Source organism: Pyrenophora tritici-repentis, chromosome 1 (assembly GCF_003171515.1).
Source record: "Pyrenophora tritici-repentis strain M4 chromosome 1, whole genome shotgun sequence".
Classification (NCBI taxonomy): Eukaryota; Fungi; Ascomycota; class Dothideomycetes; order Pleosporales; family Pleosporaceae; genus Pyrenophora; species Pyrenophora tritici-repentis.
The window spans coordinates 2,944,494-2,963,810 of NC_089390.1; the positions used below are offsets into that span (position 1 = coordinate 2,944,494).

The following is a 19,317-nucleotide window of genomic DNA, read 5'->3' on the forward strand; positions in this document are numbered from 1 at the left end:
GAATCTCTAGCCTGCAGCTGCGCCAACACCGTTTGTGTCCATCGGGCTACCTCCTGCGGCATTCGATCCGTTTGTCGGTCGTCGCCGTGTTCGGATAGCCTTTTTCCTTCGATCTACCGGCGTGCCTTTTCCGCCTTCTGCTACATCAACCATATTGAGATCGTCGTCATCTGGCCGATCTGCGTCCTCATCGTGTTCTTCCCAATACCGCCTCATTTCATCAAGCTCGGTGACATCTGTAGGCCGCATTCGTAGCCACTTCATTCGAGGGCCCGATCGTGCGCGTTCGCTGACGCGGAAACCGTAGATGCGTGGCTCGTATATGCTGCCTGTACCAAGACCAGGTGCGAGATTGTGCGGCGCGACTCCGTTGATGGACGTGACATTCGAAGGGGTGGTATTTCTCGCCTTTCCGTCGGCGCTCTGTGATTGTAGTTGCTGTAACGCATCGATGGTGTTTGATGTGTTGTTGCGCAGACCGCCGCCGATATCGAGATCGGTGAATGTCATGAAGAAGAGCGAGGGGAATGTGGTGCCAAAGAAGGCTCCATCGACGGTCTGAAAACGCGAGTTGGGCGGGGTGTAAACATCCAAGCAGGACGGGCAGAAGAGCTTGACAGTCTCGTGGCCGGGGCTATCGTTGAGGCCTACAGGAAGTACTTTGCACGAGTTGCAGTTTACGCGTGGACAGGTACCGAAATGTTGAAGCTCGTACTTCTCGGCCATCTGTTGTATACCTGGTCGTGAGGTGATGTAACGCTGATGTATGAGTCCATAGAGTAGCTCAGCAGAACTCTCTATCACACTAAGGTCAGACGCTATCCGAAGATGTCTTCGGTCGCCTGCCCTCCGGTAGCCTGGGGCCCTCTCATCGCCCAATATCTCGTCTTCCTCGTCCTCTTCTTCTTCCTCCTCTTCCTCGTCTTCGTCATCCTCGGGCTCCACGTCTAGGATCATCTCCAAGGCTTCCTTGTACATGGGCACTTGCGATTGTAGGCCCGTCAGATTGAAGTCATCCTCGATGAAGTCCTCAGAGACCTCAGCAAAGTACTCGTGGCCCAAGAGCCCGCAGAAGGACGCGATCCACGACTCAGTGACCTGCGACGAAGACGACATGCTGTCTACAGTACGTATATGTGCTTCGACCTGTCTAGATACGGCTCAGGCTGATATGCGCGGTCGCAATGCGTGGGTGGGTATCGGGAGGACGAGGGGTTGGAAAATGCGAATGTGGGGGACTGATAACGTTTGCCGTGTTGATGAGGGCAAAGGGTGAAGGGCGACGTTTCCAAGATGATCGCGGCTCGTGTAGGATAGATGTGTTGTGTGAAGCTGCACTAGCAGCTCTGTTATCGCATGTGTGTTTCCGTTGGAGTGTCCGACAGGGAAAGGCTCGGTGGCCGTAGTAGTGCGAGTGAAGCTGGTGGGGGAGGGGTCGCGCGAGCGCGAGTGCAGAGATTGATGCTAGGACCAGGGGGACAGTCTCCAGGCCCGTTCGTATTATGCTTGCTTTCAGTAGGGCTGGTCCCTGGGAAGTCGCAGGTGTATGTGTGAAGTTGTGTTTTGGCAGGTGAGGATCCAAGGTTGCCCTGGCCGGGCTTAGCGATTGAGCACGTGATTTGTCACATGTGCTTTCTTTCTTTATTGTCTCAATTGTAATGGAACACTTGCAATGCACAACAGTGGAAAACCTGATTAAATTCCTTAAACTAGATGGATCGTTTAGAATAAATCCCTTAGGATCTGAGCTAACTCATCATTCTCCTGCCTGAATCCGTTCACAAACTCTCCATTGGCATTTGACAGCTCCGACGACGATGAACCACCAAATCCGTTCAGATTGAAGATGCCCCCAGCAGCTTCAAACAGGGTGGTCAAGTCACTGGCCATTCCATTCGGCGTATCTACGCCGCCGGTATTGCGTCCGCTCGAGTACAGCGCAAGCTCATCCATTGAATGGCCAGCAAGACCTGCCATCGCAACAGCAGCAGAGGAATGTGCATCATTAGTTTCATCGTTACGGATGAAGAGACCAAGGCGTGGTCCGACCTCTTTGATCGTCTTGATGGTTTTCCACAGCCGTTTCGAGACGTACGAATTGGAAGAGAGACCACGAACTAGCTCCAAAGCCATGTAAAATTCATCGCGAGACTGTTGGCTAAACTCAGCTGGTGCGTGGGCGACAGCCAGGAAGAGAACGGCTAGTGCCGATATGAGGAAGTAGTTGAACATTGTCTGTTGACTTCTGTAGATGTCCGAAGTCTGGTTGATGTACGTCAGTATCCGGATCGTGTCTTTGGCGACCTTGACGACAACATGTGCAAATTCCATATGCTCTATGATGGTGTTTGCTGTATGTAACACTGGCCTGTATATGATTATTCGCATCTGGTTCGCCCGAAGGTATAGCACAACTTGAAGACGATGGACTAAGCGTGCTGGAGATTCGACTTGTCGCCCGCTATCAGGGTGAACGAATTTCAGAGGTTCCGGAATACTGCGATGCCAGTTGAGGACCTGGAAATCCAAGAAGGAGATGTCTTCCTTGTTGATTTTATCTTGGTGTCCGACATTACTAACGGATTTCCATACTTTCGACCCGATAACTGAATATGAAATCATGGCGTTGATGTATGCTTGCGTAGATTCTTGCATCGGTACATCCTGCTCGTGTCAGTCTCTCTAGCTTCCATCGTAGATCTGTCTTACAGGCTTTGGAAGGTTGTTGTCAATGTCCGCATCTTGCAAGGCGAAGGGCATCCCAGTGCCAAAACTCCAGCGGCGATCGAGCACGTAGATAGTCCAGAACATGCGAATTGCTGTCGCTCGCTCTTCTGGATCAGGAAAGAGAGTGGTGTAGGTATCGCGACGATGGAGACCTAGCTCCAGACAGTGTCGCGCAGCTAGCCCACTTATTCGCCAGGCCAATGCTTCGTCGTCTCTGGTGAAGTGATACATGGCCTGCACCTGTAAGTATGGTCGAAAAGCTGGGAGAAGTTGGCACTCACAGTCAGCACTAACAACGTGATGCCATGAAGGCTAACCGGCTCAGACAAAGCCCTGTCAACGACTTTATGCACGTTTGCGAACAGCTTCTCGCCCAGAGGATGCTTTCCCCCGCCCTCCAATACCAGTGTTATTGCGAGTACCAGCTTTAGTATGCTGATTTGTTCATCCATCATAGCATCCGATCCAGGAAGCGCGCCTTGCATAAGACCCGAACGAGCTGCAGCCTCTACGAATGTAAAAAGCATCTCTGTATAGCGCAGGAGTTTATCGAACTCCAGAATTGGATACATTACGCCCATTTCGTCGTGCCAAACATGGACCAATCGAAGCGCCTCGTGCTTGGAGACAGACCATATTGGGTCTTTGTCTGTGTGCATAGGACGTTTTGGTGATACAGTATTCTCTATGAGAGGAGATCCTCGTGGTGTTGCGTCATGTGTCAACATGCCTTCGTCTTCACCTTCATCACCCGCGTTTATGCCCATTGTCTTCAAGCTCGACCTAGCAACTCCAACATTGAAAGCGTTCGATGTTGGACCGTGAAAGCGTGGGTGTTTGCTGAATGATCTGGATTGCGAGCGTTCAGGTTGCGGGGGCATCATGGGCGTCTGTCGGTATTCTTGGTTGAATGGCGTACCCATGGAGCCATTGCTTTGGACTTCGACGTGGCTTCGGAGCGTGTTGAGGTTATGAAATAGGTCATCGACTTGCTGCTGCAGAGAGGTTATATGCGCTGACATCTGCTTGAATCTACACCTGCTCAGTCATGCTCGGGTCCCATCTGCGATCAGACTTTGCTCACTCATCGCTTTCTTTGAAATTGTTGCAGCAATTCGGCTGGTAGTCACACTTCAGGCTTAGGTTCCCGCAACGTTGGCATGGCGTGTTCCCATTGCACTTTATTTTACGACGCTTACATTCATTGCTGCCATCTCGTCAGCGGTCGCGCCGTGCTCATAACTGTCGCGAGACGTACCAAGCAATGGAGATGTAGCGATTTCTCTTGCTTCTCTGTTGTCCTGGAGCGCCATCGTCACTCTTCCGTTTTGCAGTATTACTGGAACCGTTCTGCGGGCTCATGTCGTCGTTCGCATTGATCGTATCTGTCGGCGATGTCGAACTCATGATTAATTCCGCGGCGCGCAACCGTTCCGCCACGAAAAGTGGGCGATGACAACGTCTGTCAGCTACTTGGAGTTGGGGTCGCGGCCAGTGCGCTTCGGCATGTCGGCAATTGCAAGGTGCGCGTGCATGTGCCCTTCATCCCAGCGTACCTAGAGCCAACAGCACGAACACGTATTAGCATCCTCACTTTGATTCGTCTCTTTTATAGAGTACCTTTTCTGATCATACAAGCCCCAGTGATATACTCCACGTAAATAAACCTCTTCCTATATAGCGCAGAGTGATTCCTAACTTTAATCATTCTCCAATCCGAACTCATCCCCAACCAAATCCGTCAGCCTCGCCAATTGCTCCAACACCTCAGCGTCGCGTCTGGCTACTCTTGTTGCTTTAACTATCAATGGGTACAGCCTGTGCAAATGTCTCCTGTGTTTTGAACGCACCCCTGGGGCATCGGGTATAGCCTGTGGCTCGCTCTCTAGCTTCTCCAGTTCGCTCAATACAAAGAGCAGCTCGCGTCTCTGTGACTCCGGTGCTGGCATACGTCCCCGCAAAGGATGGTCCGCGATGTAAGTCTTCAACGGGAGAGCACATCGAAGAATGAGGTACGGGGCTGCTGCTTGAGCCAGCTTGACGCGTTCGGCACTACTGTCTTGTACCGCAACCAGACGGAACAGCTCAGAAAGACAGGTAAAGCCCATGGATGGTCGAGACGAACACTCTAGCTCAGCAGTCTGCCCTAAGCGTATATTGTAGAGTTCATCGAGGGGAGAACTGCTAACATCAATTAGTTCCCCTGGCAGAGGACTGTGAGCCAGTGATGTCGAAAACAGATTGCGGGTGTAAGTGCGTCGGAAGATATCTGGAAGTAAACCAGAGCCGAGGGGTAGAGTGATAAGGTCACGGAGTTGCGTAAATGAATCCACGTCGAACTGCTCATCTTTTTCAAGAGAGGCCGGCACATCGCGTGGGAAGTGCGCTCGCGTCATGTACTGAGCAATCTCCACTATAGTGGCCCAGGTTTCCTTGTGCGACCTAATAAGTGGTAAAGTAGGTATCATGATAGCTATAGCGGTCCTTGTGGCTTTTTGCCATAGAGTAGGTGCTCTGCCTTCGCGTTGCCACGAGTACTTCTCCTGTATCGGCCTTGCAAGGCTCATCAATGCGAACGACATGGCATTGCTGCTGTATATATTTTCATCGTTGACATGCTTAACTGTAATCTCTTGTAGAAGCGTCATTGATGCCTTGGAGAGAGCGACGAACGTTGGACTGCGCTTATCTGGGAAGTCCTCAACCGATGTGTATGGTAGTGTTATGAATCGTCCCAACAAGCGTATCAGGTAGGGCGGTATCTCGGTATCTTGAGTTTTGACCATCGATAGGCACTCCATTACCCGACTCTGTAATGTGGTCATGCTGTCCAGATCAGAGGAGTAGGCTACTTCATCTGAGTTGACAATGCAGGCTTCAAGATTTGCGAGCATCGATGGCAAATCCTGAACAAGCGGTCGATCTGCCAGGCGGTAGATGGCTTTGAAAGCCTCTGCGTATGCAACAAATGCATCCTGATTGTCTTCTTTGTCTGTGTCTCTCCATGCATCAGGAGAGGTAAAGTAGCTTTTCCATACCATGGCAGTCTTGAGAAGCGGTTCCGTACTCCATACATGGGAACTTTCTGTATGTGAGAGGACTCCCGTTATAGTGGTAAATACGGAAGCCCCCAGGGTGTGCGAGCGGTAGACGAAGTATCGTTGAAGAAGGTCAAGGAGTTCAGACCATGCGTCTCCAAGCTGAGATACTTCAAGTTTCTCCATATACGTCGTATTGAGAACGCCTACAGTCTGAAGAACGACCTTTGTGGTTTCTCCCCAGTCCTTACGAAGACCTTTGCGTGGTGGTTGGCTCCGGATATCCCGTTGGACGTTCAAATTAGCTTCCACCATACCAAAAAGGATAGTGCGCAGGCATAGCAGCCATGCATTCGATGACAGCTGGTCAGAGCAGTTTTCGAATATCCTCTGAATCGTTTGAATCGCCGAATTCCGCACCTCAACTCGTTCATCGATTGTTATAGAAGACAGATTCAGCAAAACTTGAAGCCATAATGCCGAAGTATCCCCTTGTTGTGACTGCATTGACACGGCGATTCTGATAGCGTTCTGGTCGACAGCTTCATCGAGAACTCGCGGAAGTGACGAAAGATCAGTCCGGGATTGTATGTAGTCCGAGACATTCCAGAAGAACGTGATCGCCTGTGACATGTCAAGATATGTAACACCAGCTTGGCGGAGAACTTACAGTCAGCGACATGTTCAAATCCTCTCGTTGAGAACAGAATCTGCGCAACAATTCCAGGAGTGTCGAGAGGCAGGCATCTGGGACGGCAGTCATGAAATCCGAACAGATAAGGTTTGTTGTTGCAAAAGCGGACCGAGCCAGAGACCGTGATATGACGTCCTGTTTTGTGTTGGAGTGCTTGGTGGCTTCTGAGGGTTCGATATCGCCGGGTTTCTCCTGTACGAAGGGTAATGGAGGCGCGAATACGCTTATAAGACTCCCAATAACTGAGGTCCAACCGGCGACTAATGATTCGCCACATTGCTCAATTACACTCTTTAGAGCCTCGAGGGCTATCTGGTGGACCCTGATGTCAGTTTCACTGACAGTGTCTTCACCATGCCGATTGTTGTGATGCACATCAGCAATTTGTTTCTGCAGTGCAGCCAGTATGCGGGCCTGAATATCTTCGCGATTTTCATCGGACATGGAGATTTCTGCAATGTCCTTGACTGTCCTTGCTAGAATATCGGCTGCCAGCAGCCTTGTAGGCGTACCTTTTTGATCATCCGTGGAAAAGTGTATGACTTCTCTGACCAGAATGTCCCAACCACTTTCCGCAGGGTCGTATTGAGATAGCCTGGCTTCATTCAAGGTTGCAAGCTCTCCGATCTTGTTAAGTGCGAACGCCGAATCGCGAGCATTTGAGTCCGAGTTCGTTGAAATGCCTGAGACGCTACCAAGACGCCGCTGGTGCAATATTTGCGGACGACCGGAAGTAGTCGGCGTCCTTGATCCACTTTCTGAAGACGGTGCGCCATTTAAAAGTGAGCACAGAGCCTGTAATACCTCGCAAAAGGACTCGTTAGGGAAGTCAACGGTACTCTCAAACAGTCTACGAGCAGCGCTTTGAACAGCTGAAGTCTCTGCCTCCAACTTTTCTGCGTTGGCGTCCGCATCCATACGACTTCCAGGCGCTGATGCGCGACCACTGGCCTGGCTTGACAGCGCCATGACCAAGTCGGCAACTTGAAGCGTCTCAAAGATGATGGACCAAGCCGATTGAAGCGTTGGCCCTAGTGCGATCGCTAGATTGAGAAGAGCTCGTATACACAGCAAGTTCCGAGGGCCCAAGGCAGGCACCAACGCATCATACGAAGGGTGGCGGTTCTTTTCCGTTGACATGGAAGTCGCCTGGCTCACAAAACTGTCCACGCTCAGCATTCCTTTCGCATTCGAGAAGACACTAGTCTTTTCGCCTGCGCTGGATGCCATAGACGACACATTCGCTAGCAATAAGTTAGATGGAACTGCTGCTTTGCCCATGGTAGTGAGAAATGCATCCCGTGGTGTCGAGAGTCTAAGAAGTCCGGCAACCTGAGTAAACTTTTGGATGGCTCGAACTAACGCACGATAATAATCGGTATCGAGAGTAGCATTGAGGAATGTCGAGCAGGTTGCAAGAACTGCGGGCCAGCATTCCGTAACCAAGCTTGTTGACGTTAGCACATAGGCGTGCGCTGGATGATCAACCAGATCAAGAGGATTGACAGGTATAGACTTCTTGCGAAAAGACTGGGTTCTCGAAAGTCGACTGGTGGCCTGATCCAACGTTGCAGTAGCTGCTTCGGGTTCGTTCAAATCTTCGGTCCTTTTCCTCTGGTTGCGTTTCTCGTGATGTACTGTCAAGGGGAGCACGAATTTTGCCAGACTCTCGGAGATATTGGTGATGCATGTCAATACCAGACTATAGATATAAGTGTCGGGCAGGGCAGGAGCGTCAGTCTTGTCAAGATGTTCAATGCATGGAGTTTTCAGCGAACTCCACTGCGTACTGATCCCAAATTGACGAGCATTGTTGCCGTTGTCGCTTGCCGCACCGCCTATGACACCAGCTAGAGCTCCCGCCTCGGCAACTGCGTAATCCGACATAGCGGTTCTACCTTCTTCGAAACCAGTGGCAGCTGTTGATTGTTGGCCAAGGCCAATAATAGCAGGTTTCTCGGTTGCAAGACGAACAAAGGCTGCCAAATTATCCCCAAAGATGTTTTTCTTCTCGCTTTTTGCGTCAAAGAGGGCATAGATGGCCAAAAGAAGTCGAGAATCGGCATAGATACTGCGAAATACCTCTAGGCAAAGGGCCCGTTTCCACGCCTGTGAAGCCTCAGGATCAAGCATGTGATTTAGGAGACCAAGTGCAATCTCGCATTCCGAAGGAAGAGTATCGAGGTGGTATCGAATGATCAGATGTAGTATTCTGATGATGCGTACAGTTACGGCAAATGATAGACGATCCGACAGTGATCGGATGATCAATGGCATCAGTTGGTTACGCATGATATAGACCTGCTCGGGATGCTTTGTCATGATCTCGTTGTGGTTCGACAATATCGCTTCGATAAGTTCCAGCGTCGAAGACGGTGGCAGCGGAGAAAATCGCATATGGACCGGCTTTTCTCCTACAACGAGAGAGATGAGGTCGGTGAACATCTAGATGGTGTCAACAGAGCCGAAGTCATGTAATCAGGCCACAGACCTTGTAAGCATCATTCGCTGCTGGTCTAACGGATATTTTATCGTTGTCGCCTTTCACCTCAGTTACACTGGGAATTTCCAGTGCTTTCTCTTTACAATTCAGTTAGTCACAAGTTAGACATAGTACACCGGGTTTACAGTACCATCTTCAGATGTGACTCTATCGAAGACAACGATGACAAGCTGCTGCAATGTCGCTGCCGCCGTGTTACTGACAGCGAAGTTCTTTGCATTCTGAAGACCTGAGCATATCTGCAGAACGGCAGAAAGTGGCTCGCCGCGTATTTCGGCAGGGTAGTTTTGGAGTAGAGAGGGTAGTGCTTGCAGTATCTTCAACTGAATATCATGGTCTAGCAGTATCAGTCAAATGCACGAGGTTGCTGCAGCAGGCGGTGTCTACTTGATGTAATGGAATCATGAAATGCGTCGAGAACCTCTGACAGCCGTTCCCGGGGCAAAGCACGCGCAACACTAAGTCTCTGGAGACATGAGACGCCCGTGGATGCGAATTTGGCATTGTGAGTCCCGCAAGCAATCAAGAAAGGCGAGATGAAATGAGGGCGTCGGGAAAGATCTTGGCTATGGTCAATAGGCGCTAGACGGGCGGACAGCAGGCTCGCTCACCGGCTGAGAGTTGGGCCTCGGAGGTATTAGAGAGCGACTTCAAGTCCTTCAAGGCTATCTCTGCAGCATTCCGAAGCTCGGTGTTCTTGCGCTTTGCGTCCTGGATGAGGTTGCCTAATTCAGCCGCCAAGATTTGTGCCGTCATTATCTGGAAACAGACCGAAGCATCAGGGCGGTCTATGCAAGCAAAGGAGTGACTTTTGAATTCAGTATCTTGTTGATGTTGTTTGGTAGGCCGTGAAAGGCAACGTATAATGTCGCGTTAGCTGATCCGGGGCGGCCAAGCGATTCGCCCATGCAGGTGCAAGGTGCCACCCTGGTCGCTCCATCGCTCCTGCCTCGTCATGACGCTAGTCGACCCGACAGGGCATCTACATACAAACATCACCCACCTTGACACCCAACAGTCTTGTAATTGCGCCTGACTAGAGCTAGCCGGATACAAACTTGCACGTTCACGTCCACGTCCACGTCGACGCCCAGAGCCCCCTCCCCCACGAACCTGGTTCGCATCTACTCGCAGGAAGCACGTCTCAGCATCTGATAGCGGGGTGCATCCCACTTCCTTCCGCGCCACACATCTGTTCAGCCCTCTTACGTCCTCACTTTCACACATCCATATATCGATCATGGGTGCCAAAGTTCCGCGCAACTTCCGTCTGCTGGAGGAATTGGAGAAAGGCGAGAAGGGTCTCGGTGCCGGTATGGTAGACATGTCGCATAGCCGGGAGAGCTCGTCGCTGAGAGTAAACAGAGGCTTGTTCATATGGACTTGATAACGGAGACGACCTTTTGATGTCAGACTGGAATGGCACCATCCTCGGCCCCCCACACGTATGCAATTGTGCTTGCCTGTCCCAGATTACATGCTAACCGATGCTGCAGAGTGTTCACGAGAACCGCATCTACAGCGTTTCCATCCACTGCGGACCAGACTACCCAGACACGCCCCCCGAGATCAAGTTTACATCTAAAATCAACCTGCCCTGCGTCAACCCCCAGAACGGAAAGGTATACACTACATGCTGCAGAGACTGGGCACATTACAGCGCATACTGACGAGGCTAGGTCGACGCGTCAAAGCTGCCGTGTCTGGCACAGTGGAAGAGGGACTTTACCATGGAAACTATACTCATAGAGCTTCGAAGGTCAGTAAAGCTAGACATGTGGTGTGGTATAATGCTGACTAGTTATCAGATACATGGCCCTTCCCCAAAACAAGAAGCTGCCACAGCCGCCCGAGGGCACAACATTCTAGGCTTAGCCTGAGAACATTATCCCCGAGAAGGCCCTCTTGAGAAAGTTTTGGTTGGGCACTCTATAGCCATGACTGTACGGCAGCACACAGAAGGTATACAGTGCAAGATCCACGGTGTGATCATCGGGTGATTCTTGACTGGAGAAGGACCTGAATATCAATTCCATTTTGAAGTTTTATTTTGTACTTGCCAATTGTGATGCATACGGCCTCTATTGGGACCATGCGCGCTTAGAGTTTAGAGAGGATCCAGTATTCCAAAGTTCGACCACATGGTTTGGCACGTGACCATCAGCCATTCGAAATATCTCGCGTTCAAGTTGTAACCTGCAATCTCGGACATTCCACCACCGAGCCGTTCCATGCATGCCCCAATATCTGCCGCCTAACAAGTTGACACAGCATCGCGTAGCAGGTTAGACACGTAAAATATGATCCTTGCTCTAGTCCCTAATCTTATCCAGCAATCGCTCTTTACCGGGCCTTGCTTTCGCGATGCTCTTCCGATGCGCTTCCCAACAACGACAACCGCGTCTCGTTGCGTAACACAATTCGCAACAAGTTTCGGAGGAACAGAAAGATACAAAGCCCTTATCAGCTGGGACTAAGCTTCAAAGCTGGCTATGAAGTACGCACAAAGTGTTTGAAACTTTGAATATCCGTCTCACAAACTATAGACGCTCGACCGACTCGATGCCTCCGCTGCGGGAGATGAGACCAGCACAAAGTTGCTGGCGCAACTGATTTCCCAATTACCGCCTGCTCTAATACGTGCGCCTCCGATAAGGCCTCGTCGACAAGCGTCGTCTACACCTCCCAAAGAACGACTCGCGTGTCTTCCTCCAGAACGAGCCGTCCTGAATGTGCGCCCCTACGCGAAGACGTCTGGGCCCCGCCACGTCCCAGTACTTGCCTCGGCAAATGGTACCCCCTTCCTTCGCCTTACAAAGCCGCAGCCACCAGCCCTAAGTCGCATTCTCCGTCAACGACTACAACGAAAGACGGATTTGTTTGACGCCAAAGTTCTTCTGAACAATTGGTGGCTCCCAACGTGTCGACAGGAGGACAAGTGGGATGACTTCCTGGAAGAGCAGTTGGGAGAAGACAAGGATTCTGTCAAGTGGATTGATGCAGTTCGGCAAGCAGAACTGCAGAATCAGTGGGCGTACGAAAGGGAGTTACGGAAGGATCGGGACATGACGAAGGACATGCAAGCAATTGTAGACAAGGAGATGGAGCTGGCTTTGAAGGAGGGACAAACAATCGTTAGAGGGAGAAAGAGGAGACCTATACTAGTGATAAAGCCGAAGTCATGATGACACGGTTTACTCTGACATAGCTGGGCGGTGCCTGATGGGTATATACACTCGATTTTAGACGCAAACTTCTAGACTCGATGGATCACGATGTCGCCTCAATCTTCAATTTGCCCACATCCACTTCATCCACTTCATCGTCATCGTCATCCTCTGTCTTTCCTACCAAGCCCTGTTGCCAGAGCTCCTTTCCGGTCAACTTCTTCTCTTCCTTGACAATTCTCTTCTTCTTGTCCTCTAGTTCCTTCTCCTCCTCCTTCCGTCTCTTCTCCTCCTCCATCTCCTTCCTGAACTTTTCTCTCCACGCCAGGAATGATTCGCGTGTAACAGCTTCGCCTTGGAACTTTTTGTTCTCTTCTTCCTCAGCCTTGGCAGCGGCTATCTCGACGAGGGCTTGCTTTGCGTTTTGGCGTTCGGTAATGAGCAGTTCGGCACTATCTTTGATGACGGTTACGAGGGTGAAGACCATGGCCATGCCAAGATTTTCTTCTATCGTCTCTTTGAGAGAGTCGAGGAGCCGCTGCTTATCTTCGTGTATGTCCAGATAGGGATGTTTGGGCGCATTGGGCGGTTGCGTTACGTCGAGTCGGGGGGCTTCGTCGGGGTAGTCTGGAGGATAGGCGACATTGAGGATGATGATTGCTGGTCGTGGTCAACGTGGATATACCGCAAACAGGATGAAGTTACACACGCTGCTCATCTTCCCTCTCCTCGTCTTCATGTCGGCCATCGTCGAGCGTTATTGCGATTCGGAACTCTGTCTCGGAAACATCTGGAGAGGTCTTAGTACACGCTCGGCCATATGTCGCGTGGACTTGGACTACCTGTGATCTCGTCGGGAAAGATGGACTCAAGAACCTCGCGTTCCTCCTTCTGATCGTCGACACCCATTGCGCAATGTCCAGTGTATGAATTACTCGGGAGCCGGCGTCTGCAGTGACGCTGAGGCTGCTTTTGGCGGGGCGCGCGTTCCCCACGTTAGCTCCGTCTGCCGATGCCGCGAAATATTTTTGGCAACTTGAACTTTTCGCATGCGCTACGACACGACACAGACTTGCACCATGGCGAAAACAAAACCAGCAGATCGAAGGTCCGACAGGAGCGCGAAGAATGGGACGAAAAAAGCCAGCGCTACGAAAGAGTCGAAGAAACCAAAAGCATCACCAGAAGAACTCTTGATCCAAGCAACCGCTCTCCTCCAAACGTCGCAACCAGAGGAAGCGCTCGTCGCCGCACGGAGAGCACTGAACATCCTTCAACCCGGTACTTCGAAGCCCTCGGTGGCAGTGCTGCCCGCACTGAATCTCCTCGGCGAGATCAACGTAGAACTAGGCGATCCCGACTCAGCGCGAGAGGCCTTTCAAGCAGCAGTTGTAATCGACCCAGAAGGCACCAACGATGGCGCAGAAAAGTTTCTATGGTTGGCACAGTTAAACGAGGAGGGGGGTACTGAGAGCGTACGATGGTTTGAGAAAGGCATTGCAGTGTTGAAGAGGGAGATCAGTGAGCTGGAAGGGAAGCTGGTGAAGAAGGATGACGTCACAGAGCTATTGGAGGAGAAGAGGCAGAAGATAGCAAACTCGCTTTGTGGAATTGCTGAAGTCTACATGACGGATCTCTCGTGGGAAGAAGACGCTGAAGCGCGATGCAACGCCGCAGTCACCGAAGCACTGCTTTTTGCGCCAGAGAACCCCGAACCACTACAAACACTTGCATCAATACGGATCTCGCAACTAAAACCTGAAGAGGCCAAGTCTGCATTACTACGAAGTATGGAGCTTTGGAAAGATCTAGACCCAGATGACGCCAAGGTGCCGGATTACTCTACTCGAATCAGCCTGTCCCGCCTGTTGATGGAAGCTGAGATGGAAGACGAGGCTATTGAGGTCTTGGAGCGACTAGTGGGCGAGAACGACGGCAGTGTCGAGGCGTGGTACTTGGGTGGCTGGTGCTTGCACTTGTTGGCAGGGAAGCAAAAGACCAAAGGCGAGGAAAAGGTTGCCATGTCACTGCTGCGTGCGAGCCGAGACTGGCTGGAGAATTGCCTGAAACTATATGGCATGTTAGAGTACGAGGACGAGCGGTTGAAAGAACATGCTGATGAGCTACTGAAAGAACTTGGCGATGTTCTCGGCCCGTCAACGGGCGAGGACGAGGACGAGGACGAGTGGGACGATGCAGAAGACGACGACGGAGAAGATGACGACGAGGCCATGGAGGGCACGTGAGAGTTTGTTATGCAACGCGCACATGCAGTCTCGCGACGGACGGATCTACCATGTTGTTCTACCGGAGTTCCGAAGCACCAAGCTCTTGGTCGCCGCCCATGTGCCGGGTTTTGGGCAGCAGTGCTAAATAAGGCCCGTATTGTAATTTTCCGATGCCTGAGGCAGCATAAGCTGGGGATGCTGGGGACATTTCTGCATAGCACTAGCTTATGTCTGTCGACGACTCGGGGATTATCTCGCTCGTATTCTCAATACAGTAAGCACTTGTTGGCAAAGTAGCAGAGGGGGTGGGGTAATGGGTGTTGGGCCACGGGGGCGGTAACGTGTACCAGGTAAGCTACCTAGAAGTGAGCAGAGACTTGGTGGGACGGTGACGGTCCCTGCATATAGGATGCCGGAGCCGCACATGGTCGGTTGTCGGCTAGTACCTACGTAGGTAGGTAGAGTTGTCAGGGCGAAGACGACAGGTCCGATGGCAGGTTAGACGGAAAGCCATGAACCCCCACTTGAATGCACCTGTTTACCAAAGTCGGGCTGATTTGCAAAACACTTTCACTTTCACTTTGGCGTGGCCGAGGGTCCCAGTCAGTCGGCATGTACGACACACGGTTCCTCTTCCGTGGCTGCAACCCACATGCGGCAAGCTTGCGCCAGTCGGTTGCAGGGAAGACAGCCCATTGGTGCAAGCCGGCAGACGAGTCCAGATGTAACACCAAGATGCAGTTGATGCGACGAACTGATGCGCTGCTCTTGGCATCGAAGGTGAATATCGCCGGCGCCGTGACCGCCACGAGTAAATCAGCATGCACTTGCGATGCCGCCCATGCTGGTCCCCGCGAAGTAAGAGAGAAGCCGTGCCCACACCTACCGATTCCGATTGCCATTACCTCGACTGCCTCCGCTGTCCATCGCTCCTGCTGTCAACAGATGAACCCCGAGCCGGTGCCAACTAACACATATTCGCTTTCGCCCACGAGGGCCGCACATGTTGGACCGCCCTTGACCCTTTTGTCCAGCCCCAGTTGCAGTTGCAGCCCCGGCATGTCCGTAAATCGGGACCTATGATCTGGTACCTCCTCTATCCGCTGCGTGGGTGCGTAGCCCTTCCCCCAATTCCATGTGCGCGACGACCCGTGAGCCCTCATACTGACGGGTCACCTTCAGCACCACCGAACCACCACGTCTGGCCGCCTCGCACCCCATCCGACGAGCTTTTCAGGCCCATGGCACTGCGGCTGCGCGCCACTGGCTCCTCTCCATCGGCGTGACCATCACAATCTCCGTCCTCCTGTGCTATCAGGCCATCTTCCAGCCCGACAGTTCCGCCGCCGCCGGTCTGCGGAACCTGCCCAAGCATGTTTGGACGTCAACAACCCAAGTAGACGGGGACCGACCGGCGGATGTGGTGGTGCGACAAGTATGGGTGCATGGAGATTATATGAAGGCGATTCAGCTGCCGGTGCTGCACGAGGCCATGCACGTCCAAGAAGTGCTTGTCAATGGTGGATTTGATTCCAATCAAGGCGCCCCAGTCATCCGTCAGCATATACTTGGTCGCGATAATCAGGGATGCGTCGTGGCTGCGCCGGGCGAGAAGTGGGGTTGGCATTCCCCGTTGATGTACTGGAACTGTTCTTTGACCGCCCTGGACCAGGACCAGGACTTGCTCGGAACCATCAACGCGCACAAACAAACGCACTCTGCCCTGAACCTCACCTTGCGCCCAAGCACTGTCTTCGCCGGCAAATCCTTCTCCAACAGCAGGCTCCGTGCCGCCGATGCACTCGTCATCACCTTGTTCGACCAGACCAACTCGACTGTAGGGGACACTTGGAATTCGCGAGCACATACCCTCGCCGAGACGCTCTCATCGGGCTGGACCATTTTCCCGCCTGATGGCCATGTCACACAAAGTCGACTTTACGAGTTCCGTTTCAAGCCAATGACACTGAACGACGACTTGTTCTTAGCTGCCTCTTATCTTGTAACAGCAGTCTACGTAATATGGCGTATGATGCAGTTACGAGCCGTCAAAAGTTGGTTTGGTCTGCTGGTTACAGTAGTTGCTAAGATGACAATTTGCATAATCGCTAGTTTCACCCTCTGCACGTATCTGGGAATTGACTTGGCCCGCATACCCCGCCCATGGTTTCCAGGAGTAGTTTTTTGTTTTGGTTTGGGTAACATGTATGCACAGTCGTAGCTATACATGTCGTTTCCTACTGACCGTGTCTAGATTTCGTTTAATCAACGTCGTCCTACAAACACCTCCTGAGATGTCACCTCACCAGCGTATCGGCAATGCCCTAGGCGAGGTTGGCCATTTATCTCTTGCTATCGCTTTCCAAAATCTCGCCCTCTTATATGTTTGTTCCCGATTCGTTTCGCCCTGGGTTGCCGACTTCTGCATTTTTGCTGCTGTCACGCTGGTTTTCGACCTCGTCTTTCATCTAACCTTCTTCGTCGCCGTTCTAAGCGTCGACGTTCAGAGGTTGGAACTCTCAGATTCCCTGGAGCGCATCGACCGGAGCCAAAGCACCCTGAAGAGCAGGGCAGAGCGCCAGTCTTGGCTGGGTGCATTAAAAGAAGGCACTATGCCGCTTAGTACGCGCTTTGCGGGCACAGCTGCTATATTTTCCATCATCCTCGCCATTAACTGGCACTTCTTCGACGGCGACGGCAAGCAACTGTCCCTGGAAACGTTCCGTGAGAGTTTAACGTCTAGAAGACGGAGACGCGCCGTTGACAGCTGGAGTCCACCGCCAATCAATCAGGCTAGGACCCCCGCTGATTGGCTTAGACTTCAAGATCATAACACTGCCCGAGAACTATTCAGCTTTATTAAGCCTGGTGCACAAACCTTTGTAGCTTGCATCTATGATCCCATCTTGGTCGTTGCCAAGGGAGCGATTGGACGCGATCGACCGCAACCAGCGTCGTCATTCATTGAGAAGCTTCGTCGCTTTGCGCAAGGTCACGCTTTCCCAGCAGCTTTGATTGTCGTTACCCTGATTGCTGGTGTAACTTTGTTGATGAACTACTTGCTCTGGACTGGACTCCCGAAGCTTTCAGAGGAGGCGGATGACGATGACGAGACAAGCTTTTCCGTCAAGACTTTACCAACACCACAGACATTGGATGTCGCCCAGTTGACTTCGTGCCCAAAAGGCCATCTTGTAAGTGTATCCTTTGACAGGAGCACTGCTATATGGCTCCATAGCCGAGGAGGTTACCTGCACACGACTTTACAGACGGCAGCGATGAAGCCCGAGCTTTGGCCAATACATGTTACCGCAATGGACAGAGGTGGGAACATTCTTGCCATATGTGCACAGGGTGGTCAGATTGGCCTGTGGGATATTCCTGCTTCGCGGTTCCTCATGTTCCCCAAGGTCGAGATCTGCAAGGCAGCGCCAGTCCTTTTCGCCTTTGTTACCCTCAGGACACGAATTGATGTCGAAAAACAATACCTCATCATAGTTAGCCCGGATGGGCAACTGACCAAGCTTGAGGCATGCACGGGCATTCACAACACCAGGCGCATTTCGGCGAGTCCCATCGTATGCACCGCCATTTATACTACCTGCAAGAGTGATAGCAGTCTTGTCTTCGTAAACAAGCTTGGCGAAGTGCATATTTTGTCACTCCAAACGGATGGTGACGAAACATCCGAAGTTGTCGCGGGTCTTGATCCTGGTCCACCACCAGGCAGCAATCCAGCGAAGATTCAGTGTATACAGGCTGTTCCAAGCCTTGGGATGATCTTCGCACTCCGTGATGAGGAGGCCGAGGTGTTTGACTTTACCAGTCGCGCGCTCGTCCATGCTTTTCAGATCGGCCACGTACAACCACACTCATTTCGAGTTCTACATTCGGTACGACGGTCATGTAAATGCGGGGCACCAGCAGTAAATTCGCTGTCAGTTGCATATACGGAGCAAGATACGAGCCACATGATCATGCAGACATTCACCCTTGATGACAGTACGTCGTCACAGATCTGCTTTGCAAAGCCACTTGATCGAAAGAAGCACGGTTGTCGTGGACTCGAACATGCAAGTGAGGCTGTACATTACGTCGAACCGGTTGGGACATGGGAATCGACAGACGCGCTGAGTGTGATCGGCATCAGGAGATGTATACAGTCGCCTACGCCCTCGACCATCGCGGGTATGGATGAAGGCCACGGCAGTGCTGACGTGGAGTTTGTTGCGTCAGCACTCAAACAGCGTGCCCTAAAACAAGGCAACTCCAAGATACGCAGACCCTTTGAGCTAGCGTTTACCAGGAGCCATCGCAGAGAGATTCCAGACGAAGACACTGATACGTGGGAGGCTTGGACGCTTTCTACCACGGGCGAGTTCCGTTCCAGGCCACTTGCCCCGGACGACATTGAAGATATAGCGGAAGGCTCGTACGAGGATGAACTGTTTGCAGCGGCTCCTGGTCCAATCACTAGGCTGGGGAAACGCAGCGTCGCTGTAGGGCTCGGTAATAGAGTCAAGATCATTACGTTGGGCAAGGAATGTTTCGATGGTTTGACCAATCTTCAGAGCGGCGCCATGGATATCGGTCTTGGACCACACAAGTGGAGAAGTCGACAGGGCGATGGTCGAAAAGTACAATAACGGGTTGGAAATTTACTGGTGCGGGGGCATTAGGAAAGGAAATGTGGATTCAAGTTCAGTCAGGTCAGGTGTTTTAGGCTATGGATATACCCAGTATGCGCGTTTGAGCGCGGCGTTTTTAGGTGAAGCTACAGCGTCAAAGATATTGTCAGCGAGAGGTGGCGACTCTTACTTTACTTCAACGTCATCAATCAGCAGTGTACACGAAACGTATGCCGACCCTCGATCAAGCAGGTGCTTTGCCGATATCCAATCACCGGTGTAACGCATGTCCACAGGTGGGATAGTGAGCCCGATCAAGCCCCGCAGTCAAC

At 51.8% G+C, this 19,317-nt stretch overlaps 8 protein-coding genes across 8 annotated transcripts; 4 read left to right on the forward strand and 4 right to left on the reverse strand.

Moving 5' to 3' along the window:
• Positions 1 to 6: 6 nt before the first annotated feature.
• On the reverse strand, positions 7 to 1,116 carry PtrM4_011790 (SKB2, Casein kinase II, beta subunit; the record flags this gene model as incomplete). The annotated part of the gene is made up of 2 exons (XM_066103030.1): positions 7 to 805; positions 977 to 1,116. 2 exons carry the CDS (start codon positions 1,114 to 1,116, stop codon positions 7 to 9), a joined length of 939 nt encoding a protein of 312 aa, XP_065965232.1.
• A 606-nt stretch (positions 1,117 to 1,722) lies between these two features.
• PtrM4_011800 (fungal specific transcription factor) lies at positions 1,723 to 4,134 on the reverse strand (the record flags this gene model as incomplete). Its single annotated transcript, XM_001931120.1, has 5 exons — positions 1,723 to 2,664; positions 2,710 to 2,961; positions 3,009 to 3,759; positions 3,812 to 3,934; positions 3,986 to 4,134. The coding sequence occupies 5 exons, from the start codon at positions 4,132 to 4,134 to the stop codon at positions 1,723 to 1,725; spliced, it is 2,217 nt and encodes a 738-aa protein (XP_001931155.1).
• Positions 4,135 to 4,427: 293 nt separating this feature from the next.
• Positions 4,428 to 9,718, reverse strand: PtrM4_011810 (Sec7-N domain containing protein; the record flags this gene model as incomplete). Its single annotated transcript, XM_066103031.1, has 5 exons — positions 4,428 to 6,389; positions 6,436 to 8,904; positions 8,951 to 9,039; positions 9,093 to 9,299; positions 9,574 to 9,718. The coding sequence occupies 5 exons, from the start codon at positions 9,716 to 9,718 to the stop codon at positions 4,428 to 4,430; spliced, it is 4,872 nt and encodes a 1,623-aa protein (XP_065965233.1).
• Positions 9,719 to 10,202: 484 nt separating this feature from the next.
• PtrM4_011820 (Ubiquitin-protein ligase) lies at positions 10,203 to 10,831 on the forward strand (the record flags this gene model as incomplete). Its single annotated transcript, XM_001931122.2, has 5 exons — positions 10,203 to 10,275; positions 10,328 to 10,407; positions 10,459 to 10,584; positions 10,642 to 10,721; positions 10,771 to 10,831. 5 exons carry the CDS (start codon positions 10,203 to 10,205, stop codon positions 10,829 to 10,831), a joined length of 420 nt encoding a protein of 139 aa, XP_001931157.1.
• A 366-nt stretch (positions 10,832 to 11,197) lies between these two features.
• On the forward strand, positions 11,198 to 12,147 carry PtrM4_011830 (Complex1-LYR-1 multi-domain protein; the record flags this gene model as incomplete). Its single annotated transcript, XM_001931123.2, has 3 exons — positions 11,198 to 11,246; positions 11,296 to 11,459; positions 11,509 to 12,147. 3 exons carry the CDS (start codon positions 11,198 to 11,200, stop codon positions 12,145 to 12,147), a joined length of 852 nt encoding a protein of 283 aa, XP_001931158.1.
• An 85-nt stretch (positions 12,148 to 12,232) lies between these two features.
• PtrM4_011840 (RWD domain-containing protein) lies at positions 12,233 to 13,038 on the reverse strand (the record flags this gene model as incomplete). Its single annotated transcript, XM_066103032.1, has 4 exons — positions 12,233 to 12,382; positions 12,476 to 12,789; positions 12,839 to 12,919; positions 12,972 to 13,038. The coding sequence occupies 4 exons, from the start codon at positions 13,036 to 13,038 to the stop codon at positions 12,233 to 12,235; spliced, it is 612 nt and encodes a 203-aa protein (XP_065965234.1).
• A 2,054-nt stretch (positions 13,039 to 15,092) lies between these two features.
• PtrM4_011850 (uncharacterized protein) lies at positions 15,093 to 15,440 on the forward strand (the record flags this gene model as incomplete). Its single annotated transcript, XM_066103033.1, has 1 exon — positions 15,093 to 15,440. One exon carries the CDS (start codon positions 15,093 to 15,095, stop codon positions 15,438 to 15,440), a length of 348 nt encoding a protein of 115 aa, XP_065965235.1.
• Positions 15,441 to 15,849: 409 nt separating this feature from the next.
• PtrM4_011860 (Sterol-sensing multi-domain protein) lies at positions 15,850 to 19,003 on the forward strand (the record flags this gene model as incomplete). Its single annotated transcript, XM_066103034.1, has 2 exons — positions 15,850 to 16,562; positions 16,612 to 19,003. 2 exons carry the CDS (start codon positions 15,850 to 15,852, stop codon positions 19,001 to 19,003), a joined length of 3,105 nt encoding a protein of 1,034 aa, XP_065965236.1.
• Positions 19,004 to 19,317: the final 314 nt, after the last annotated feature.